This window comes from Panthera tigris, chromosome C2 (genome assembly GCF_018350195.1).
Source record: "Panthera tigris isolate Pti1 chromosome C2, P.tigris_Pti1_mat1.1, whole genome shotgun sequence".
Lineage (NCBI taxonomy): Eukaryota > Metazoa > Chordata > Mammalia > Carnivora > Felidae > Panthera > Panthera tigris.
This window is the reverse complement of record NC_056668.1, coordinates 55506629-55533360: the sequence shown is the minus strand read 5'-3', so window position 1 is coordinate 55533360 and position 26732 is coordinate 55506629. Positions and strand designations below refer to the sequence as shown.

General features: G+C 38.4%; 1 protein-coding gene across 1 annotated transcript in view; it reads right to left on the bottom strand.

Moving 5' to 3' along the window:
• Positions 1 to 20218: 20218 nt before the first annotated feature.
• The window catches only part of CC2H3orf85 (chromosome C2 C3orf85 homolog), a 31332-nt gene continuing 24818 nt past the window's right edge, over positions 20219 to 26732 (bottom strand). The window contains exons 2-3 of the mRNA XM_042998328.1: positions 21839 to 21972; positions 20219 to 20422 (exon numbers count right to left, since the gene is read on the bottom strand). Of these exons, the coding sequence (XP_042854262.1) occupies positions 20333 to 20422; positions 21839 to 21972 (224 nt within the window). The 3' untranslated portion in view covers positions 20219 to 20332. The remainder of the gene's footprint in view (positions 20423 to 21838; positions 21973 to 26732) is intronic.

Genomic DNA, 26732 nt, shown 5'->3' with positions numbered 1-26732 from the left:
TTTCTCGCTTCTGTAATCTTGCTTGCTTAACACATTCCTCCCCTTCCCCCTTCCCTCTTCCCCCTTCCCCTTTTTTTTCTCCCACCACAAGTAACGGACAAAGCCTTCCCGCCAAAGGACAGACAAAGGACGCCCAATCAGAGAACAACAAATGTCCTTACTTTAAAATCAACTAATCAGGCCCTCCATAATCTGAAACCTCCCCTATGCTATTTGTCTCTGTCTATAAAAACGCTGTACCAACCCTGATCGGGGCCTCTTAGCGTCACTGGCAACGAGTGCACGGAGGTCCAGGTTCGAACCTGCAATAAACGACCCTTGCCACTTGGCTTTGACTTACAACTCTGGTGGTCTCTTGTGGGGGGTTTCACGACCTCGGGCATTACAAAATTTAGCTCAAAGAACAGATAGAACCTTGAGTCCCTTCCTCCAACCTATGCAGTCAGGTAGCTTCCCTTCTTTCAGTGCCAGGGAGGCTGAGAAGTTTACTTTCTAGAGTGGAGGATCACAGATGGTTGGAGTGGGAATAAGGCCATTTGAAAACTGGTGAATAGAGAAAACTAGTCTATACTGAATGGTGCATCTCTTGAGCTTCTCTTTCTTTCTAGTGTCCCAGGACCCTGTCAACTGGGTTTATATCTACACCTGCATCCCCAGTTAGGACATTGGAGAATCTGACTCAGCAAGAGAAAAGACCTCTGGATAGTTACAACTGGGGATCTCTCAATGAAATGGTCAGGTCCTACCTTACCACCTGCAGTGAGCAAATTAGCTTGTTCCAGAAACAGAGCTTCAATCAGCTTCTTGGCAACTCACTCTTACATATACATGGGCAGTCAAGGATCACCAGAAGTCAATTTTAAATAGTAATTTTATATTATAAAACTGGATTCTGGATTATTTGTGTTTTGAATTAACCATGTCTTTGTCCTCTTTCCCTTGTCTAAGACTTTGCCTATGATCCTTACGTGAATGAAGATCTATGTAAATCTTAACCATGTTCCCTAATATTAAAGTAGCCTACATCTGGTTGGCTAAAAAGATTTCACAAGTGTTTCTTCCAGGAGAGAAAATGGAACTTAAATATGGAGGAAAAATGTACTCCTTTGACATCAGTTCTGTAGCAGCTGGCCTGCCCTCATCACATTTCCATCAACTGGGAACCTCCTGTAATGATGTGGGTCTTCCAGTTGGACTAAAATGGGAGATAATTGCTTTGGGTTCAGACACATTTTGATTGGAATCAAGGTCAGAGCATTTTGTCATCTGCTGTTTTGAGTTGTACATACATGTGTACATGTGTGCTTGTGAGTGTATATGTGTATTTACCCCTTACCCAATTATGCACACATAAATATGCACTATTGCAAACCGGTGAGTGAAGCTTTTTGAAAGGAAATATACCAGGCTGCTGGTACACCTTGGCTTTTCTCCCTGAAAAATCAGGAATTTGGCAGAACAGTCAAAACCCCGGAGGAGATGCCCTGTTTGCTGAACTCAGAGCTATCCATGTGACCATCCAGCAGGACTCTGCCAGTTTTGTCACCAGTGAATGTCGTGGCTGATGAATTAAGGCCTGGATACAATCTCTAGAGAGTATCTCTAGCTTTACTATAGTAAAAAAGAAAGAGAGAGACAAAGAAATGCTTGGAGAAGGACTTTCTTATCATAGTTTTGGCTTTCCCATTAATCTTCCTTTCTGCCCATGATGCCCTTGTGCACTGTTGCCTTTAAGAGTGTAAGCTGGAAGTACTCTTGCAAGATGAATTCAACTGTTCAAATTTCCCTCTCTTACCTTCCTATGGAACGTATGAAGACAAATGTCCCTGCTGCTGACGAAGACAAAAACACTGCTGAGTTTCTTAGGAAGTACATTAACCATACTTTTTATATTCTGTATTCTGATGCCTTGACATTTGAGGCTTTGCTGGCCTTGGAGGAATGCCCCTTCCAGGGCTAGCCAATTTAGGCAAAGTAAGCAACTTGCCTGTGAGGATGCCTTTCAAATGCAAACCAACCAATTCAGAGCCCATGTTCCCAATCACTTCCTTTATCAGGCTCTCAAACTATGGGCTATTATCTACTAATCACCTCATGGCCAGATATCAGATAACCAGGGAGAGCCCATTGAAATTATTCAACCTAGCCAATTCTAAGCTTACTTACTCTGCCTCTTGTGTTCCTTCCCGTGGAAACCAGAATAAAAACTCTGTACCAGGTTTTCCTCCACTCTGTCTACTTCCTGACTGAGCCTGGTGCTTCTCCTTATGGCCCTCCATGATGTAGCATGCTCATGCTCTTGGGAATTATGAGTAACTGTCATTTTAATGGCAATAGTCTCCTGATTTGTTGGCCTAACCATTCTTAAATACTAATAATACCAATTGAAACAGGGAAAGCATGCTGTACTGAGTGGCAAATTACAAGAAACTATCTCTTGAGGTATGGTTCTTCCATGAGACTTTCTCTGATCTCATCAATTTGCAATGAACTTATACTCTTATGAACATATGGTGTCACTGCCTATGACTCTCATTTAGAGACATACAGACATTTAGACATGTGCTACTTCAAAATAACATATGTCTGTTGTTTAAATTTCTTGTGTATGATCTTGTTCTTCCAACTGAAATATAAATTTCCTTAAGACATAATTTCTCAGGTGTATAATTTTCACTATCTTCCAGAAATAACTAATGAACTAATGAATGAATGAACAAATGTAACTTACTAAATTTGACCCAAAACTCACAAAGATCTTACTTTTTTTTTTCCTTTCTGAACTTTCTCTTTGCAGATCACTTTGTACGACTTGTGATAAGTTCAAAATTGCAAACCTGGCTAAGTGTTTTCTTCAAATCAATAAATATATAAGCCTAATAAATACTGAATTATTTTGTTGGAGAAATGAATAAAGTACTGTGGCAAAGATGGCCAACAGGACTAAAACAAGCTCTGGTCTTTAGCTTAAAGATCCCTCTTCCGGGTTCTTCTTGCCCTGTTTGCTGCACGAAAACCCCACAGATATGGAAGCTGACAACTATAAATTACCTTTCCCACTTGCATTCAGTGCTCAGATCTTTGGAGAAATGGTCTCCTCTGAGCCCGTTGGTGTTAAATAAATCTCCAAACCACCCAGATCTCCGAGTGCCACTTTGTCTTTCAGCCAGCGTTCCAGCCTGCTTCCGTAACAATTTCTCTATATTTATAATAACATGATTGTTAAGCATCCCTAGCTTGTTTGCCCTCTGTAGGAATAGGAAAGCAATATTGTGTGCTGGTAAACAGGACTGTTTTTGATCCAGACAGACCTAGCTGAAATATTAGCTCTCCTATTTATTAGTTATGTCTTTGGTCAAGTTACTTGATATTTTAGATCTTCAGCTCCTTTACCTATAAAACAAGGATAATAATACCTATCCTAGAGGGATTTGATAAGGATTACACATGCAAAGTTATTAGCATAGTACTGGTATATGGTAGATATTCAGTAAACAGTATGATTGTACATCTTGCTTTGCTTGGAATGCTATTTATTCCTGTTTGCTAACATAATTGTTAACAGCACACTTTTTTTTCCTCCTAAAGTTTGAAGTTTGGAAAATAAATTGTCCTGTTAATAAATGTACTTTTAAATGTTTTATGCTGATCACTACTTAAATATATGTGAAAAGAATATATACCTGTGAATGAATACACAATTATGTTGGGGCTGCGTTGTCATGTCATCCTTTACAATGTAGTCCACCCCTTGGGGCGCCTGGGTGGCTCAGACCATTGAGCGACCAACTTCGGCTCAGGTCATGATCTCATGATTTGTGAATTCGAGCCCTGCATCAGGCTCTGTGCTGACAGCTCAGAGCCTGGAGCCTGCTTCTGATTCTGTGTCTCCCTCTCTCTCTGCTCCTCCCCCACTCATGCTCTCTGTTTCAGAAATAAATAAATATTAAAAAAATTTAAGAGAAAAAAACCCAATATAGTCCCCCCCAATCCATTTGTCTCCATTGTTGAGAAGCAGAATATGGTATAGTGGCTAAAAGCACAGACTTAGGAGCCAGACAGCCTGGGGTCAAATCCCAGTCATGCCACTCTCCACCTGTGTAAGTTTAGAGACTCCATCTGCCTCATATGTCTCAGTTTCCTCACCAGTAAAATAATACAATAAAAACATTACTTTTATCATAGGGTGTCATGAAGCTGAAAATCAGTGCATGCATTTTTAAATGCTTACAATAGTGTCTAGCACATAGCAAGCCCTCTGTAATATGAGCAGGTACTGCTGTTGCCTCCATGTCAGTGGCACCTAAATTGAGGTCAGCTTGATTCTCTTTCCTGTGAATTGCCACTGGTATAGAAAGCAACCCTAATACTGCCTTCAGTTCAGCCTACATGTCTGCATAAATGTCCTAGAAGATAAAGTCCTAGAGGGGGTTTGCACAATAACATGTGTGATTGTTCAAGATACAAAGATGCTTTAATAATGTTGTGGACTGCATTATATCCACCCCCCTCCCAGTTCATGTTGAAACCCTAACCCCCAGTGTGACTCTGTTTGCAGGTAGGGTCATTAAGGAGGTAACTAAGATTAAATGAGGTCATAAGGTTGGGACCCTAATATGATTGAACTGGTCCCCTTATAAGAAAAGGAAGAGATGGGGTGGCTGAATGGCTCAGTTGGTTAAGCGACCGACTTCGGCTCAGGTCATATCTCGCGGTTTGTGAGCTTGAGCTCTGCATCAGGCTCTGTGCCGACAGCTCAGAGCCTGGAGTTGCTTCGGATTCTGCATCTCCCTCTCTCTCTGCTCCTCCCCTGCTCACATTCTGTCTCTTGATAACAAATAAACGTTAATTTTTTTTTTTAATAAGAAGAGGAAGAGGCACCAGAGATCTCTCTATGCACATACAGAGAAGAGGCCATGTGAAGACAAAGCAGAAAGTGGCTGTCTGCAAGTCAGGAAGAGAGTCCTCACCAGAAACCAATCCTGACAGCACCTCAATCTTGGAATTCTGGCCTCCAAAACTGAAAAAGTAAAATTTCTGTTGTTTAGCCCACTTAGTCTGTGATATTTTGTTCTGGCAGTCTGGGTAGATTAATGCAGATAATAAAGACTGTGGTCCAAGTATTAGTGTAGAAAGAAAAATCTACGTCTAATTTGGGAACTGGATTAAAAACAGTAGAGGGAGAATTAGTAGCTCAAGCGATGCCAAACGAAAAGCTGATATTGTAAATATGTGAACCTGCTCAAGGATGATACAAAAGAATAGTGAGGACTTGTGGTCCATCGGACAGTATGCATCCTATTTAAAGACACTGAAATCTGATCTTCTAAAGCCCCCATACAGGCTAAACAGAACACATCTACAGGATACTGGTCCTTTGGCCCTGCTCTAGCGAATGTCTCTGGAAGTACAGGTGAGTTAGATTGTTCTCTGGAGAACACAGATATGGGGTTTCATGAGTGAATAGAATCCACCCAAGTTGAGAGATGAGAAAAGAGGGTACCAGAGAGGAAGCATAGTAGTGAGCAGGTTGCCAACAGAATCCACTGTTAGGACTGTTAATGTGACACAGATTAATTTTGTTGGAAAAGAGGGACCATATAAAGCAGACTGGAAAATGGGAATGGAAAGGTTCAGTCTGCATTTGGCTACAAATTCTGGACTAGTAAATTTGGACATCAAGTGGTTCTTTTGAGCAATAGAAAGTTATAAAAGCATTCAGTAAATTGTAGGTACCTGTTAGGATGTTTGGGAGAAAGAAGGAATTGGCATGAGTTCCTGTGATGGCACATAGTCAATACAGTCAGGTTTGCCACTTATTGGGGAGTTGTATATTGGAGGGAAGCAAATCACCTGAGGATCTTGATAAAATGTAGATTCTGATTCAGTAGGTCTGAGATGAGGCCTGAAGTTCTACATTTTGAACAAACTGATGATGATGATCTTGCTGGTCCCTAACCACACTGTAAGTTGCAAGGAAACGGACAACCTCTAAATATACTTGTAGTCCCTTGATTTTACTACGTATCATGCTGAGAAAACTGGCTGAAAATTTGCATTCAGTATCAGCTTGAGTCATTCTGCTCATCCCTAGTGATAAAATTGTGTATTCCAGAATGCCAAGTCAAATCTTGCCAAAAAAAAACCCAAAAACATTGTACACATCTCCTTGCCTTGCAAAGACCACACCACAAGCTGTGAGTTAAAAGGAGCAAGGAGAAAATAAGCCTTAGGTTTTGAAAGGACTGGAACTAGATTTGAATGTAATGATAAAAGAAACTTTGGAATCTCCAAGAAGAAAGATATAAAGGGAATAATTGTGGAACTTAATGATGGATTAGTTTTGTTTTGTTTAAGAATGTAGTTTGACTGGGGTGCCTGGGTGGCTTAGTTGGTTAAACGTCCGACTTCAGCTCAGGTTGTGATCTCATGGTTCATAAGTTCGAGCCCTGCTTATGACTCTATGCTATCAGCATAGAGCCTGCTTCGGATCCTCTGTCACCCTTTCTCTCTGCCTCTCCTCCACTCACTCTCCCTATCTCTTTCAAAATAAATAAATAAACTAAAAAAAAAAAAGAATATAGTTCGACTATGTGGAATCTAAAGAAAAAACCCAAAATCATAGAAAAAGAGTAGAAAAGTGCTTGCTAGAGTGGAGAAAATAGGGTGAGGTTGGTAAAAGGCACAAACTTTCAGCGGCTATAAAATGAATAAAGCCTGAGGACCTGATAATAACACGTCAACTATAGTTGATAACACCATATGGACAATTGAAATTTGCTTAAAGAATAGAACTTAAATGTTCTCACCAAAGGAAAAAAAAATACATATGTAAGGTGATGAATGTGTTAATTAACTCAACAGGGAGAATCCTTCCACAATGTATATTTATATCCAATCACCATGATGCACACTTTGTATATCTTACAAATCTATTTGTCAATTATACCTCAACGAAGCTGAAATTTAAAAAAAAATGTGTATAGTTTGGCTTTCTCACTGAATATAAAACTTTATCTCACTATATCATCATATAATCCCCATAAAGCTGTATGTGAACAAAATATTTTTCTCAAATAATTTTTTCCTAATAGCTCCTTTCAGTCCTTGAAGGTGTAGTTCCACAGAAAATATTTCATCAGTGGCATGTGAAAAATATTTAAGAATCACAAACTTTCACCTTTAGGGAGTTTTCTGCCTACATACTTTTTAATTTTTAACTTTTCTGCATGATTACTTTTATAAAGTTAGTTAAAAATTGTTGCCTTAATATTTGCTTTAACCGCTTTTCAAAAGTACCTATCCATCATTTTATCTGTGGGAAAGGTGTAAAGTGGATCTTACAGAGGAATTGAGATGAAGGCTGATGATAAACAGAATTATTTTTAACATGAAATATTATGAAGGGATGATTATAAAATAGAACATGGTGAAGCTGACTTGTTTCAAAATCAAAAGAACATTGAATTAAAGAAATTAGCATTTATTCATTTTTGAGAGACAGAGAGAGACAGAGTGTGAGGGGGGGAGGGGCAGAGAGAGAGGGAGACACAGAATGTGAAACAAGCTCCCGGCTCTGAGCTCTCAGCTCAGAGCCTGACGTGGGGCTTGAATTCACAGACTGCAAGATCATGACCTGAGCCAAAGCTGGACACAAATAACTGAGCCACTCAGGCACCCCAAAAGGACATTGAATTTTAACAATAGTAGTAATTCCTGTGATTTTCGTTTATATGAGGCAACTTAACTACAGAATAGTGGAATTTAGGGACTGGAAAATATTCTTTGAAATCATGTATTTCATGATTTTCATTTTACAAATGAGGATATCAAGGCTCAGAGCACTGCAGTGATTTGCCCATGACCACTCAGTATATTAGTACCAGAATTAAGAGTGCAGTTCTCTCTGCAGTAAAAGAGCTGTTTCCATGATACCATATGGCTATCTTTCGGATAACCAGTGATATCACCATTACTAAGCTGAAATATTGTCCCTAAATATGCCCTCTCATTTTAGAGGAGAGACATGAGTGATATCTGTATGTGTTTAGAAAAATTTTATGGGGGAAAGAAGGCCTTTAGTTTCCCCTTAAAAATTTGGGTAGCAAATGAATAAGCAGAAGGGTGAAGTTGGGGTGTCAGGATACAGAGATGGCAATGTCAGCTAAAGCATGAAGGGCAGAAGTAGCAGGAGATAATCCTGGGACCTGAGGACAGTGAGCAGCTAGAAGGATTGGGCAGCAAAACTGGGTAAGAAGGTGAGGCCAGCAATAAAAGAAAAAAACAAAAAAAAAAAACAAAAAAAAAAAAAAACTAGAAAAGCCAGAAAGTTGTTGAACTCAATGTCATAGTGCCTCAGCACGAGCCATGTACTGGGAACCAGCTAAAACCAGCTGTGAGAGCTCCTTCTCCCGACTTGGAGCTTAGTAACAGTACATCAGCAGCTTGAAACTGGCCATGACAGGAGCATTTACACCATGGAAATCAGCAAGCCCTACTAGCCAGGAATTCGTTTTGTTCCTAGAGAACCAGTGTACCAGCATATGTAGACAAAATGAAAATCTAGGCTCCAGTAGCTGGACTAGAGCATGCAGGAAGAAGGAGAAATTGAGAGGAGGGTTGGAGAGATAGGAGCCTACAGTACCATCCAATCTATTGAGAAAATTTCCAGGCAAGTTCTCCCATCTGACTCTCACAGTAAATAGTAATTATAGGTCCACAGTCCCTTAATTTTAGAACCCAGAGATCCTAACTTCCAGATCACTTGGTCTGATGCTATACATAACATTCTGAATTTTTCAGACCTTGGCTCAATTCCAAAGAGCTTCAGCTGGGAAGAGAATGAGGATCCCCATCAGGAAAAGAATAAGCTAAGAGAAAGAGAGTCTAAACACTGAAAATAATTTTGTATTACATTAAACTCTACCTCACATCTCCCACGCCTAATGCAAGGTAAGATTTCCATCAAAAATTCCTGTTCTATTGGCTTCAATTGGGTAGAAGGCTCTCAGCGTACTTCATTTCATGATTTTCATTATTACCATCAACACATCGCCAGCAGCAGCAGCAACACTGTTATTTATTGAGCAGTTACCCTAAGCCAAGTCCTATGCTAGTCATTCAATCATTATTTATTAAGTGGTTACTATGTGCCAGGCTTGTGCTAGATGAATGGTTCTCAGTTTTCTTGGTCCCAGGATCCCTTTCCACTCTTAAAAAATTGTTTAAGGCCTCAAAGGGCTTTGATCATGTGAGTTACAGCCATCGATATGTACTGTATTCAAAGTTAAAAGTGGGATATTTAAAAATACTTATTAATAACATATTTTGTAGGAAAAGAACTATATTTTCCAAAAGAAAAAAAGTTCTGAGAAGAGTGGCACTGTTTTATAATTTTGCAAATCTCTATAATGTCTGGTTTAATTGAAGGCAGCTGGATTTTCTCTTATCTGCTTCTGCAATCTATCAGTTGCAGTATCTCTCACATGCAGCTTCTGGAAAACTCCATTTTACACTTGTGGGAATGAGAGCGGGAAAGGCAAATAATGTGCTAATGTTCTTACTAAAAAGAGTTTTGACCTCATGGTCCCCCTTTCATAGTTTAGGGACCCCCAGGAGTCCCCAGACCACACTTTAAAAAATGCTGTACTAAATTGGGTATTTAACCTTATGGACCTTTACATTTTAAGGCTCATATACTTCATTTAAGCCCACAACAACCCTATAAGAAAGCTACTTCTATTGTCTCCATTTCCAACATGAGGAAACTGAGGAACAGAAAAATACATAATATTAAGGTATTATTGGCAGAATTAAAAGTGGCAGAGCTAGTACTCAGTCTAGGTGTGGCTGGTTCCAGAGATGATGCTTGGATCCATTATACAACCTGCTTCCTACAGTATCACACAAAGAGCAAAATTCATTATCTACTTCTAAAAAGTTTGAGCTAGGTAAGAAAGTTCAATCATTTTTGAAGAGATCCTTTGTAAAACAGCTTCTAATCCAGTAGCTGGTATTATCATTTTGTCACAATTGAAAATATTATCCCAAGGAAGGCCGTTTTGTTTTGTTTTGTTTTGTTTTGTTTTAAGGATGACAAGTGGCTGGGATGGTTGATGTACTCTGAGAATTTGGAAGTGAAGGAGAAGAATGTGCAGGGAAACCGACCAGGAAACTGCAGTCTTTGAAATGAGCTCTGCTATATTCAAATTAAAGAAGGGAAAGGTTGGTTTGGTGTTTCCAGTCAGTCAGAAGAGTGAGATGCCATGGCCCACAGGGTTCTCTATTCCCCAAGGATTCCTTCCTGGCTGCAGAGGTGTGGTGGCACAAGTTAATAGCTTTTCTTTACTGAGACCAGACAATAGACCTGGGTACTAATTATCACCATAGTTATGGGAAAAATGGATTACAGATGTCATTATTGTCAGATGACCCAGGGATGGAATAGACAATAACTCTGACATCCTCATAGTCTTTGGAAAAAAATTGTCAGGAGTTTTATAAATAAAGCTCTCTTTACATATAATCTCTACTTTCTACTACCTTAGTACTATTATTATGCTTGTTAGGTATAGTTGCCACAGAATTCTTTCAAGAATCACAAGGTCTGGAAAGAATGTTCAACGATCATCCCCCAAAAAACCCCAGAATTCAAAGCATGAGCTTTGGGGTCATAGAAATGAAGGGGTAATTACAGGATCTGCCAATGATGAATTGTATGGTCTTGGGTAAATGAGCTTCTGAGCTTCAGCTTTTCCATCTGCAAATTGGGGAAGACAAAAATCATCCTCCTGGGAATATTGTGAGGCTTAAATGAGACACTAAGGAAAGGGCATAGCCCAGTTCCTCACATTCAAAGACAGATGTTAAAAAGACATTACTTCCCATTTTCCTTCTGTGAATAGTGACCATGTCATTTATCATTCCAAATGAAATGTTTCTGAGAACAAAGAGAGTCTCAGGAACATCCTGGGCAATCCAGGTGCATGATCACCCTTTCTTCATGTAAAATATTCTGGAAGGCAGGGAGGCATTGGTACTGACATAGTTTTGTAATGTCAGAGTAGTGCTTTTTTTCCTCTTTCGTTAATAAAAAATTAATAGACTATTTTTAGAATAGTTGTATATTGACAGAAAATTAAGGAGATCGTACATAGTTAGTTCCCATACACCACCCCCTACACACACAATTTCCCTATTAATATCTTGCAACAGTGTAGTATATTTGTTACAAGTACTGAGCCAATGGTGATATGTTATTGTTCACCAAAGTACATGGTTTACACTAAAGTTCACTCTGTTGAATAGTTCTATAGGTTTTGACAAATGCACAGTGTCATGTGTGTATCTAATATTACAATATTATACAGAATGGTTTCAATGTCTAAAAAGCTCCTGTGCATCACCTATTTATCCCATACTTTCCCCAAACCTCTGATCACTATGGATCTTTCCATGTCATATAGTTAGAATTATGCAGCATGTAGTCCTTTCACACCCCATTCTTTAACTCAGCTATATGCACTTAAAATCTGTCCGTGTCTTTTCATGGCTTGCTAGCTCATATCTTCTTATTGCTGAATAATATTCTACTTTATGGATGTGTCACAGTTAGTTTATCCATTTACCCTTTAAAGACATCTTGGTTGCTTCCAGTTCGGGGATATTATGAATAGTGCTGCTGCAAACGTTCATATGCAGATTTTCATGTGGATGTAAGTTTTTAATTTGGGAAAATACTGAGGAGTGTGATTGCTGGATCACATAATAAGACTATGTGTAAACTTTGTAAGAAACTGCCAAACTGTCTTCCAATGTGGTTGTACCATTTTGTCTTCCCATCAGCAATGAATGAATCTGTTGTTCCACATCCTCGCCAGCATTCAATTTGGGCAGTCCTTTCATTCTTTTTGTTTCTCTCATTAATTCATATAGTCCTCAATGTACAACTAGCAATTCTTTAATTATAGAAATCATTTTGTGCTTAAGTAGTTGAATCCTCTTCCCTAACCCTGGCCCCCTAAAATGAATCAATCATGATTAATCTAAAGAGCCAGATTTAAACATCAACAATAAGGAAGGTCATGATTATTTTTCTTCAGATAAAGATTTGCATACAAATTTAGTGTTTTCTATTATTTAAGTAGTGTCTACACCCAACCTGGGGCTCAAACTCACAACCCCGAGATCAAGAGTTGCATGCTCTTATGACTGAGCCAGCCAGGTGCCCCAACAATATTTTTCCTTTAAACTGGAAAGTAATAGAATCCAAAATTATTAATATTTGAATTTTCACATATATTGTTAAATTTTCAAAATTAATCACTGGAGAAATGAGAGACAAAAGGAGAAAAGTGAGGAAAAGATTTTGCTACTTATCAAGTACCATGGGTTTTTAAATTTATTTACTCATTTGATATCTTGCCTGTTTTGCTTTTCCCAGAGTAGCACTAGCCAATTGTGTTTTTCATATAAAAATCTTCAATTAAAAAAGTAGTCTGTACCTTCCCAAATCTAACACCTGTGTTTGTGCCTAATATGATTTGAACACATAGTAGCATCAAGTAAGAATGGAGCACGAAATCAAATGTTAAAACCAGACACCTTGTCTCCTGACTTCACAAACCTATCAGAGTTTCCTGCTCTCATCTCTCTGTTCTGTTTTTTGAAAATCTCATTACCCATGTCATCCACATTTGAAACTGTGATGTCATCTTTGACTCTCTTCTCTCTCCCTTACTACTTAGTTATAAACCATCTGTATATGGCAGTGTTGTTTTGTTTTGTTATACCATTGAGCAGTTAAGCTAATGAGAAAAAGACAGCTGGAACATCTTGCCAAATGTAACTTTGGATGACACTGCTAGACAGGAACATATAAAACTGAATCTTTTAGTTATTTTATTATTTTATTTATTTTATTTTATTTTATTTTATTTTATTTTATTTTATTTTATTATAGTAGTGGGCTCTTATATAACCTGTTCTCTTTAAGATTTCAAGAAAACCTTAAGAAGGCAGCCCAATATGCTTCTCAAAACCTTGCCCACTTGCTATGGGAAAGAAGGAAATGATCTCTAATGGTCAACTATAATGCTCAATGGTTATAACACACATTACCTAGAAGAAGAGTTGTATTTTCTACTAATGATACTCTGTTAGCCCTTCGGCATCATTCATTTATCAGATTAATCAACGAAAACCTTGGAAGATAGGACAAAATTCCCTTCCCAGCCTCCCATTTGGCCTTCCTCCAAATAATCCTCTTTGACAATGACACCAGTGGCAGAGTATCTTTCTAAATGCAGAGCTAATGAAATTACTCCTCCATATAAAATCCTTCAATGGCTCTCATTACATGCAAGATGAAGTCTGAAAAGATTTTGGTGATTTGCCTCTGACTCATTTTTTCCAGCCTCTCATCCTTGGCCACTCCTTCAAAAGCAGTGTTGTCATTCTGTGGTGATTCTGCTCTCTCCTGCTTTTGCTATAAAGTCCACTCCCTGATTTTCACTTGATAATCTCCTTACTTATCTTCAGGACTTAAATTAGGCAGCATGTCCTTTCTAAAGCTTACACCAATTATCGAGGCTGAGTTTATTTATTCACTTAACAAGAATTCACTGAGTGCCTACACCATGCCAGCTACCACTCCAGGGTTTGGGGATGCTGCTGTGATCAAGGTAGATCAAATTCTTATTCTCAAGATCATACAATAGTATAGAGGAAGTGGGTGGAGGGGGATTTTCACATATTAAAGAAATACATGATAATAAATAAGTTACAGGTAAATAAATGAGAATTTCATGTAGTGCTATAAAAAATAACAAGAAAGAAAAAGGCAACGTAACAGATAGACTGATAGAGGTTTATGTATGGTAGGCAGAATAATGAGCCCCCAAAAATGTCCATCTCCTGATCCTGGGTTATGGGTATGTTATTTTACATGGCAAAAAGGATTTTGCAGATGTTAGTAAGGTTAAGGACCCTGAGATGGGGAGAGAAGGTGGTTTCAATCAAATCATAAGTTCTTAAGTGAGGAGAAGCTTTCCCAGCCCTGATCAGATAGGGAGAGAGAGAGAGAGAGAGAGAGAGAGAGAGAGAGATGAAAGGAAAGAAGGAAGGAAGAAAGGAAGGAAGGAAGGAAGGAGAAGGAAAGAAAGAAAGAAAGAAAGATGAAAGGAAGAAAGGAAGGAGGGAGAAAGACAGAGAGAGAGAGAGAGAGAGAGAGAAAGAAAGAAAGAAGAAAGAAAGAAAGAAAGAAAGAAAGAAAGAAAGAAAGAAAATGATGGAAGGGGCAGAAGATGCAACATTTCTGGGTTTGAAGATGAAGGAAACGGACCATGACCATAGAATGAACTGTCCTAGTGCTGGAAAAGGCAAAGAAACAGATTCTGCCCAAGAAAATCCTGCGAGGACAGCAGCGCTGCTGACATCTTGCACCTGTAAGACCAGGGCCAGCCTCTCGCCAACAGGAATGTAAGATTATAAAGGCAAGTTGCTGAAGCCACTAAATTAAACTACATAAAACTAGTTAGTCAGGGATGCATTCTCTGAGGAGGAACTCCTGAGCTGAGACCTGAATGATCACAAGAAGCCAATTCATGAACTTCACAGGAAGCGTAGTGCATTCAGAGGGAAGCATAAATCGCTGAGGTTGGAGTAAACTTGGCAAGCCTTACAATCATGTGACGCCCACGATGACTGGCACATGTTAGTTAGAGGGAGAGTGGTCCAGGATGAGATCAGAGCTCCAGGCAGGTGCCAGGCCAGCCAGAGCCTTTTGCTGTTTTAACTTCCATCATGGCCCTGCCATCATTAGAGCGTATGCATATGGAGACTCCTCATTTCCCTGTGAGTCCCTTGGCAGCCTGAAGAGCGGGGACTGATCCCGCTCATCTTGGGCCTCCTAGCACAAAGTAGTTATAGTGCCTCAAACATACAAGCTCACAAATGTGTAGCTGCAGTATAGATGTTTGAGATTCTTTAGAAATGCAGAACAATAGTAAGATTAATCTGCTTGGAAATACCAACTACTGAGAGCTCCCTGAATTTTAATTTCTTGCTTGTCATCATTTGGATAACTGTTTTATGGCATATTAAGGAAAATGATTTGTGGTAGTATGTTAATCAAAAAGCAGCAATTTAGATGATAAAACAAAATTGTTGTCTGGGATCCTTAGTGGGATTTTCTTTAACACTGCTATCATAATCAGGTTTATTTCTAGCTTAAAAACAAACAAACAAACAAAAAAAAAAACCACACAAAACAGTAGCCCTTGGGTGTTTATTGGGTGAAAATTTTTCCTAATAGTTAAAACTATTTTGAAAACCAAAGTGGAGATAATGTGCATTCTATTACCACAAGCAAGAACTTGTGGAGGGCTTATGTGCTAGAGGCTTATCTCCTGCAAAAGCCCTACTCCACCTGACTGAGGATGTGTTTTTATCATTTCCATTTCACAGATAGGAAACTGAGCCAAAGAAGGGGAGTATGACCCCAGGCCTCTGGCTCCAGAGGCTACATTCTTAAACACCAGGTTACATCCCTCCCTTCCCCAAGGAAGGGGTAGAGCCAGGAATTAAACATAAAGTCTCTCAGGAAAATGTTGGAGAGTCCGTGTACTGAAAGGTATTTCAAATTTCAACTCTATAAGTCCTGTTAATTTTTTTCTGTCTGTAGTTACTGCCTGATTAAAGCTAATCAAAGAACCCCTTTTAAGACATACTTTTGATAGAGCAAAAGTGGGTAGGGCTATGAAGTCATACCTTTCCTGAAAAGGTTAAAAAAATAATTAGCTTGGTTTCTAACGTTATGATCAGAAGAAGAAATGCAGCTGCTTTTGTCACTGATGGATAGGATATTTTGAATTTAGATAATTTCTTTCTTTTTTTTTTTTTTTACATTTGAACTGTCTTTTAAGACAGTTTCAGTTTGTGATGTAATCTCCAAACATTTATCTTTTTGGTCTCTAATTTGAAGGAGTCTGCCAATGTGTCTGGTTCAGACTGGTAGTCTGTAGTTTTAACCAGTCAATGCTAAATTACTTTCAATAAAATTAATTCAGACTGTCACTATCATTGAAGATAACACTATGAGATATATATATTCTTTGTCTGGTTCAGTTGCCTGGATGTTTTAAGTCAATTTGAGGAAAACAAATGGAATAAGTAAAATCAACACATGAAAATAAATACCTTCATGTTTAATTTGTTCTGTATGTACAGTACTCCCTCCATTAGTTATTCTATTTAAATTACAATGAATTGGCACAGGAGGATGGCTATCTTTTGAGATTGGGTCTGATGTATTGGTGAAACTGAAGCCCAGAAATGAAAAATATTATTGAGTTCTTATTCGGTTCTCTTATCGATTCACTGGACAGCATGTGGATAAATTATATTGCATCTTATTTGTTTTTCCTGATACTGATATAAGAAAGTATCTTAGTCTGTTCAGTCTGGAGGTTGGGAAGTCCAAAATCAAAGTGCCAGGAGATTTGATGTCTGGTGAGAGCCAGCTTTCTGGTTTATAGATGTCTTTTTGCTGTGTCCTCACATTGTGGAAGGGGCTAGAGAATTCTCCGGGTTTTTAATTTTTATCTCTAAAATGGGATCTGTAAGACCTGCCTTAGCTTGCTTCCTTTTGGACCTTAGAATGGAAACTTCAGAAGAATTGAAGGGGCGCCTGGGTGGCTCAGTTGGTTAAGCGGCTGACTTCAGCTCAGGTCATTATCTTGCGGTCCATGAGTTCGAACCCTGCGTTGGGCTCTTTGCTGATAGCTCAGAGCCTGGAGCCTGCTTTGGATTCTGTGTACACCCCTCTCTCTGCCCCTCCCCCACTCATGCTCTGTCTCCTCTGTCTCTCAAAAATAAATACATGTTAAAAAAAAATTTAAAAAAGAAGAACTGAGAGCCATCAGAGCATTTATGTTCTTACTGCTGCAGTGGAACCCATGAATACCCCAACTGCAGAGGATACATAGAGTCTCAGGAAGTGAGGAAAAAGGTAGTTTCCTTTGTTAAAGTTTATTTATATACTTTGAGAGACAGAGAGAGAGAGAGAGAGAAAGGGAAAACACATGTATGCATGTGAGTGAGGAGGGGCAGAGAGAGGGAGAGAGAGAATCCCAAGCAGGCTCTGCACCCTCAGCTCAGAGCCCAACTCAGAACTTAAACTCATGAACCAGGAGATCATGACCTGATCGGAAATCAATAGTCAGACACTTAACTAATTGAGCCACTCAGGCACCTCAGAAAAGGGTAGTTTCTGATCCTTTCTATTTTTCATACTATTGTGCAATTCGTGTCCTTTGTTCTGGACTCTTAAAAATGTTAAACGAGACTTTTGTCTTCAAACAAGTAGATTTTACACAGGGTTTATAAATTAGATACAGACTTAAAACAAATCAGAGGACACCCTCCCCCACCACATACACACACAAATCACTTACCATTTTGAAAAAATTCAGTTAAATTGAGTCAGCCCCATAATTGGTCCCTCAATACAATCAATTTCTTTCAACGCTGAATTAAGAGTTCTTCTGATCTAAACTAATTTTGCATGTAGACACCAAATATGTGGTACTTAGGTTTTCTTGAATCCTAAAAAAAAAAAAAAACTAAATACTCTGAAAAACTGAATACTCACCACTTCCTGCTCAGCTGTGTAGAAGTTAACTGCTGGATTTCCAGAAACATTATTTTACATAGACCCGGTTGTTTTCATTGGTTTTCTGATATCCTATAAATTTCCGATAATTTCTCATGAAAATTATTTCTTGTAGAAGAAACCTCCTTTTCATGCTTGTTTGATCAGATAACAACCTACCTGGACAACTGCCTTTTAGTGCTCCCTAAATCAAAATTAAGTTGGCAGCTGACTTACAATTTCACATTATTGATGGGCCACAATTCCCTCAGCTTCTTCCTTGTATTATACTGAACAGAAGAAATGAATCGAAATCCTTTTCTTTTTTTACTCCATATGTTGCTTCCATCATAGCTGTGTGAGTGTGTGTGTGTGTGTGTGTGCACATGTATACAATCTAAATGGGTTGTAATGGTTAACTTATGTGCCAACTTGGTTGAGCTACTGTGCCCAATATGAGGTCAAACATTGTTCTGGATGTCTCTGTGATGTTGTTGTTGGATGAGATTAACATTTAAATTGGTGGACTTTACATATATTGCCCTCCATGTTGTGAATGGGCCCTGTCCAATAAGTTGAAGGCCTAAATAGAATAAAAAACTAACCTTCCATGAACAAGAGGGAATTCCACCAACAGATGGCCTTAGGATTCAAACTGCAAGATCAGCTCTTTCTTGGTGTTCTGGCCTGATGATCTTCAGCCTTGAGCTGCAACATTGGTTCTTCTCTGGTATCCAACCAGTTAGCCTGCCCTGTGGGTTTTATTCTTGCCAGCCTCCATAATCACATGAGCCAATTCGTTAAAATAAATCTTTTTCTCTGTGTATACACATTTTATTGATTCTGATTCTCTGGAGAACCTGATCAATACACAGATGTTCTCTAATTTTATATTAAATGATCAAAGAATGGGACTTTGTGGTAACAAAAAATCTGTGTTGTTGAAACTCCGAGATGTATTCATGTACAATCTCAACTTCATTTCTTACTGCAACCCCAAATGATATATCTTCTTTCTTTTGTCCATTCAGTTGTGTTTTGATTTAAAAATATATGTTTGTAGTGGGCCTGTGTGGCTCAGTTGGTTAAGCGACCGACTTCAGGTCAGGTCATGATCTCAGGGTTTGTGGGTTAGAGTCCCAAGTCAGGCTCTGTGCTGACAGCTCAGAGCCTGGAGCCTGGTTCAGATTCTGTGTCCCCCTCTCTCTTTCTCTCTCTCTGCACCTCCCCCACTCACTCTCTGTCTCTCTCTCTCTCCCAAAAATAAATAAAAAACATTAAAAATTAAAAAAAATATGTTTATATATTGAAAATAGAAAGCAGTTAAATGGATAAATTATGCATAAGCTTCAAATTTCTCACTGAAAATGCCTCTAGGATATTGGATAGGAAATGGAAAATACCAAGTGTTGGGCCAAAGTCTTCCTATTGCAGCTTCTTGACATTTGATTTTCCTGACATACCCGCTATTGAAAAAGTGCTGAGGACTACTGTAAGACCACATAAGACCCACTCTGGTCTTGAGGGGATGCTTCCATTTACCAAATGAAATCTCCCAGAGAACAACTGACCTAGGTATGTAGACAGAAATAGACTCTGGGAAACAAAATTTCCATTTATCTGTGATTTTGGGGAGTGGGGCAATCCAGGTGATTGGTTCTATCATGTCCTCACTACTTCTCAAAGTAGGGTACTGAAATGGTATTTTGTGGGTATATGGAAAACTAGAGCATGAATGTAGTCCACTTTTCTTTAGAGTCAATTTTTCAGTTTTATTGAAAAGCAGTAGTAAGTATTTTTGGTCAGTAAGTTAAAAATGTTTCAAATTGAAATAAATATCAACATATTATGGACTTAAATGCAAAACTTGCACAAATTTTGCAAAATTCCTAAGGAGGTTTGCACTTACAGGTGAACATTTCAAGTGGGTTCATCTGCCCCCAGATAAGAGTTATGATTGTATTCTCTACTGCCCTCAGCAATACACCTTTGATGGAAAAAGTTTCAAAAGCACGATCTTAAAATAGACTGGCTTTAGAAAGTGAAAAGTACTGAAAAGATAGGACCAACTCCATTTGAGAGATCCCTATTCCTTTTTTTTTTTTTTTTTTTTATAAAGCTGATTTATTTATTTAGAGAGAGAGAGCACATGCACATACACAGGAGCAGGAGGTGGGCAGAGAGAATCCCAAGCATGCTCTGTGCTCTCAGTGCAGAGCCCAACACAAACCGTGGGATCATGACCTGAGCCAAAATCAAGAGTTGGATGCTCAACCAACTGAGCCACCCAGGCACCCCTCTTCTTCCTTTAATTAAAAAGCGAATTAACTCTCTCAAAAAGGAAGCAAAAGAAAGTAAGCTATCAACAGTGAGTTTTAATGGCACTACTTTTTTGCTTTTGGTTTCCTTTTCCAGAAGAGCCCTTTTTTAATCAATGTTAGTACTATTGTCTTTATTTTAGTTTTCATCTTAAGATCTAGAATTTACTGAGAACTTCTAATTCTAGGTCTCTAGATGGATTTTTATATTTACTCCTTTCAACAGTTCCATGAGACAGACATATTAAGTAATCTTGTAAGTGGCAGAGATTTGCCTCCATGTCTCCAAAGCCCACGGTTTGGTTGCATTGCCGTGTTGACTCCCATCGTTTTTTTCTCTCCTGGTTTAACCATCAAAGCACATTTACTGGGAAGTGGACATGTCAAAAGTGAAGGTATTCACATTCAGATAATATTGTGCTATTGTTTTCAAAGCAGTCCATGTTTCATGAGCCTGTAACAAAAGAAACTTTAAGTCATGATCTCTGAGTATGGAGAACACATGTTACATCAATTATTCAGGTAATCATACAGATAATCCTAAAAGATTGAGAGAAATAGAGTGGAAGAATAATACAAAAAAAGGTTTGGTGAACATACTTTTAGTGACCTATATTCTTCAATGCTTAAATGTTTTACAGTATTTCTGGGGCTACCGCATGAACCAGTGTGGCAGAGTCTTGTTACATTATAGTATCTGTCAGTTGATCACAGTGCTAGTCTACAATTATAGGCAGGAGTGTACTTGAAAATTTCAGTATTCCATAAAGAAGACACAGTCTACTCGCTTATGTAATATTTAATTTGCCAAATAAACAAATGTCTGGCTTTAATACCTCTAAATGATGCCTGTTGGAGAAAAACAGGCACAAAACTAGATGCATTATTCAAGCTGGTGGTTTTCATCAGCAAATGCTAACCAGAAATGAGCCATTCCTGGTAGACCAGTTAAAACTCAACTGTGCAGAGTAAGGATAGGACCAAGGCCCCAGAAAAACAAGGACATTCAAATTTTTCATGACTTTATATAACCCTTTAGCCTGGTAATAGAGCTTGATACACATGTAAAGAAAAAAAGAACAAACAAATGAAGGGATTAATTAATTTGTTATACATTTTTGTTTGCTAAATTGCTAAATTTTAAGAGAGAAATCATGAATAATTGAAATCCTCAGACAATTCAACAATTTCATTTGGCCTGGAGTTTCAATGTTTTTGTTTTTTTCCATCAAAAGAGTAAACATGGAATAAAACAGGCTAATGCACGTTTCTTCTTTATTTCTCTTGGAGTGAGACTTCCAAATGAGTAAAAAGTGTATGAAAGGCAAGCAAATGAAGGAATGACATTAAATGCTTGGATGATTATTAAAGGTTTGGAAAATAAGCTGCTGAACAACTAAAAGGGAACTAAATGTGACTGCGGTCCATTTATCCACCTACTCAAATATGCAATAATCTACTGAGATTTGACTGAGTAGCAATCATTTTGATAGGTTCTGAGAAAAATGACCTTGATGGATAAGACATGACATGCACCTCACCTCTGTAGCCTAGGTAAGGGAGGTTGGGTGCACAAAGAAATAATTCCAGTGTGCCATTCACATGTGAACAGCATGCAATGGGGAGAAAAGAAAGAAGAATGTTACCCAGGAAAGAAGGGAAAGCCTTCAGAAAGAAGGGGACATTTGATTTTAGTCTTGAAGGAAGAGGTGAAGTTTACTAGACAAAAGCCATTTTATGGGAAGGAAGGAGCAGTTACAGCTCAGGGCAGATAGAAAAAATCAGGGCTGATGGTGTGTTAATGCCTGCTGATGCAATGCCTATTTAACAAGATAGATGGTGGGAAGCCATTTGTTTCTAATGCAAATACCTTATCAGCCAGCGTGTTTCCCCACATATTTGGATTGCCATCTGGGTCCCAGTAATCCTGCAAATATATATGTCTTTTGAGATGTAGAAACTGGTTTGCGGGGTCCTCCAACAAAAATGGTGCTCCCAACGCTCCTGTAATTTAGAGTCCAAGAGCACAGCATCTTTTAGGGCAATAGTTTACATCTCACTGTTTATCCTCTTAAAGAGACATAGCTGTGGCCTTTGGGAGTCTGGGTGCCTGACAAGGAGATCCCGAAAAAGCTATGCTTCGTGGGAGATGACTGCTCCTCAGCCTTTTGCCATGACTGCACTATCATCACCCTGTGTCCTGAATATAGTACAGCATGAAAGCCAGTGCCATGTGATGAACGGAAAAGACTTTTAGAACCTTCTTTACATGCATGGGAGCCCACAGATCTGAATTCAAATTCCAGCTCTATCACTTTTTTAGACAAGTTTCTTTATTCCTCTAAGCTGTAGTTTTCTTGTATGTAAAGACATAGAATAATAACACAGTAACACAATAATATAGGATTGCCGTAAGGATTGGATATATTCATGACTGTAAACCACCTGGCTCAAGCCAGGTGGTCAACAATCTTTTATTCTTCCCTTCCAAGCCTTTTCTTTCAGTTTGAAGTAGACTGCTTCCAAATCTGGCACTGTGGTTTCAGTTGTTAGTATTGATAGATCTATCACTGAATTGAAGAGGTTTGTATTTTAGATTCCTTTCCACTCCAGGATTAAGAGAAAAAAAAAAAGATGACTGTTTTTAAAATCCAGATGCTTTTATATCTTGAAATTTTAACACTCTATATTGTGTTTTTATTCCCAAATAAAACACAATTGTATTCAGAGTTCTAATTTGAATCCGTATAAAGGAAGAGCACACTGCCCACCTATTTGTGGTAACAATACAATCTGTTCATTGCTTGTGATAAAGAGTCATTTATTACAAATGTTACATTAGGTACTCTATAGCTTCATCATTAACAGGATTCTACCGACCAGGATTACAGTGGACTATAAGATACAAAACCTCCCCTCTGTAAGGGAGGGGAAGGAAGGGTCCAAGATTCAAAATAAAACAAGGAAACATAGGATTTGATTGCACTAAGGGAGTTTAGGAGAAGGCGGTGTTATTAAGCTTTGGGGCTCTGGGGCACAAGCAGACATTTTCATGATCAGGAAAATTGCTGAAACTCTTCCTTGAAGAAAAGATTAAATTTAGCAGGATGGGAGAAGGAGCAAGACTTTAAATTTTAAGCTAGAGGAATGATGTGAGCAAAAATGTGTGGCACTGGGAATCTATAAAATGGATGTCTGAAGACAGTGGTTAGGGGTGGCTAGGTTATTTGTGTGTGAATGTGTGTGTATGTATCAATGTCATTTATATATGTATACACACACACACACACACACACACACACACACATATATATATATGTATATATACACACACACACAAATAATGATAGTTGACATTTATTAAGCATTGTGCTAAGTACTTTACCTGAATTACCTTATTTAATACAACAAACCTAAGAAGTAGCACTATCAATCATTTCATTTTGTGGACAAGGAAACTACATCACAGAAAACTTAAATAATATATTCATGGCTAGTAGGAAGGGGAGATGGAATTCTCCCTTTAAAGCCACTGTGCAATATTATGACTAAGAAACAGGAATTCTTGGGGCCAAAGGAAAGTAATAATAATGATAATGATAAAATAATAATAATAGTCTTATGCATTTATAGAAAAAAAGGAACCAATCATTACTTAAACATTCTGTATGATCTACTTTTCCAAGCTTGACCTGAGCACTAAGCAGGGTTCTAGTTATTAGTTCTATTAACTCTAGATTAATTTGTTAACCCACTAAGCTCTCATTCTAAATGCCTACCTATTGAAAATGAAGTGGATATTATGCATTGATCAGGCTGTCTGTAGGTGCAAAACACTACTAGTGGTGGAAAATAGAAAAATGACTCAGACACATTATTAACAGAAAGTTAGCAATTTATGTTATTCAGTAATTTAAAAAGAAAAGATAAAAGTCAAATTTTTAGAAGATATTAGCAACAGACGATAGAAGTAATACTAGCCTGCTGGTAGGTAATCAAATTCAATACAATCAAACCAGCATGCCTGTGGAAGCCATCCTCCAAAATGTCCCCCAAAGATCACTGCCTCCTTGGTACTCATATCCTCTGTGGTCTTCTTTCATTTAGTAGAGTGGCCCTGTGTAACCACAGGATAGTGCAGAAGTGACTGTGTGTGATTTCTATGGGTAGCACATAAAAGATGTTATAGTTTCTGCCTTGTCCCATTCTTGAATCACTTGCTCTAATGGGAGACAGCTGCCATGTTGTGAGGACACTCAAACAGCCCTGAAGAGAGACCCATGTGTCAAGGAATTGAAGCCTCCCACCAACAGCCATACAAACGGAGCACCTGGGAACCTGATATTTTTGCTCCAGTCAAGCCTTCAGATCACAACAGTCCTCAGATCACAGTAGCCCTCACTGACATCTTTACTGTACCCTCATGAGAGATCCTGAGTCAGAATCACTGACTTAATCCATTCCCAAACTCCTGACCTTCAGAAAGTGTACAATAATAAATGTTTATTGTTTTAAGCTGCTATAGTTTGGGGAAAATAGTTATGTCATAGTAGATAACTAATACAGTGCTTTATAAGTGCCTACTGATGTCAAGATAAACTGCTAATCACCGGAGCTGAGACCCAGATGAAACAAGTGAGGCCACTAGGGCATAAAACAGAAGAAGAAACTTGCTCTCAAGCTCACAGATTTTGTGCCATAAGATCTCCACTTGCCTCATCCTAGTCTCTGCTCTGATCATCATTGCAGAGAAAGATAAACAAAGAATAACTCTGCCCCTAAGGAATTCTCGTTATATTCAGAGCTCATAAATAATTACAAGGAAACATATTGTGGCCAGACCAATTGAAGGGGGAATGATTAATTCTGATATTGGCATGGAGGCATCACAGAGAAATCGGTTTTGAGTTGGGCTTCAAAGGTTATGGAATGTTTCCACAGTTAGGAAGAAGGGAGTGGAAACAAAGCACATGTATTCCAGGCTGAAGAAGATTCGAGAGCCAAGGAACAGAGGAACAAAGAAGGCTCAGGTTCGGTGACCATCACTTTGCCAATGTGACTGCAGGGTAGGGTTGAGGTGTAGATGTGGTCAAAATGAACATTGGAAAGATAAGCCGGGGCCTGATTCTGAGGGATAATTACTCTCATACCAAGGAGTTTGGACTTTATTCTTCAAACAATTAATTATTATTTCTGAACAAGAAAATGATAGGACCACGTTTGCTTAAAATTTTTTTGTTTGATTGTGATAAAATATGCTAACAGAAAAATTACCATTTTAACCATTTTTATTTGTACAATTCAGTGGCATCAACCACATTCACAATGTTCTAAAACCATCACCACTATCTCAAGAACTTTTTTATCCCCTCAAATAGAAACTCAGTATCCTTTAATAATTCTCATCACTCTCTCCTCCAGCCCCTGGCAACCATCATTAGCTTTCTGTCTCTATGAATTTGCTAATTGTAGGTACCTCATTGTAAGAGGAATCATGCACTATTTGTCCCTTTGTGTCTGATTTATCTCAGTTGAGTATCTTCAAGGTTTACATGTTGTAACATAGATCAGCATTTCATTCCTTTTTATTTTATTTATTTTTTTAATTTAATTTATTTTAATTTTTATTTATTTTGAGAGAGAGCGAGAGAACATGGCTGAGCACAAGTGGGTGAGGGACAGAGAGAGAGGGAGAGAGAAAGAATCCCAAGCAGGCTCTGCACTGTCAGCACAGAGCCCAATGTGGGGCTCAAAGTCATGAACTGTGAGATCATGACCTGAGCCGAAATCAAGAGCCAGATACTTAACTGACTGAGTCACCCAGGTGCCCCAGTTACTCATTCCTTTTTAAGACTGAATAATATTTTGTATGTATATGCCAACATTTTGCTTATCCATTCACAGATACTTTTGGAAACTCCTTTGTCAGTGTGAAAGGCAGATGGTAAAAGGAAGAGAGAGTGAGAGGAACAGGTTGGGGCCTCTTCTAATGGCCCAGAGGAGAGATAAGTGGGACCTGAATCAGGTGAGTGACACCATGGATGGGAAGACAGGACTGACTGGAACAGAGCAGGGAACTCATTCGTTTGGGCTCACTAGTGAGGACTGCCCAGCATTGAAGTTCTAGTTTTAACTGAGATGAGTTCATAGACCACTTCTCAGATTTCTCTTCATTTTCTTTGAAGAAAAGGTGTTACAGTATTAGACATTTAATGTGTTATTCTGTTAAAAAAAAATGAGAGGGGGAAGTTTTCAAAATAGAGTATCTAGGCAAAGAAGATTCAATATCAATATCTAATAAATGTTTGTACATACATTAGGCTCAAGATATAATTTACAGCCAGATAAAGAAAATACAGTAACCACTTAAGATAGTGTTACTTGGAATCATCCAAAAGTAAAACCAATATCTGCACTATCATTGTCATGGTGTATTGTACAATTGCTAAGGGGAAAAAAATGTATTACATAAATCCTAGCAGAGAAGCATGGTTTAAAATATAAACCATAGCTATTTTAAGCTCTAATAATTCTGTCTTTTGAAAATCTTCTATCTTTTTGCTCATGGAAAATATTTCACTGATGCAATCTCCCCCTCATCCCCCGCTCTCGCCCCTGAACATTCAAAGCACCTATTTCAGCATTATATGCCCAACAGGCATCCAATAAATATTAATTGGTGGTGATAATAACATCACCCAGGAGAGAGACAGAAAGTAGTATTTATTATCCTACTTTACAAATGAGAAAATTGACACACGGAG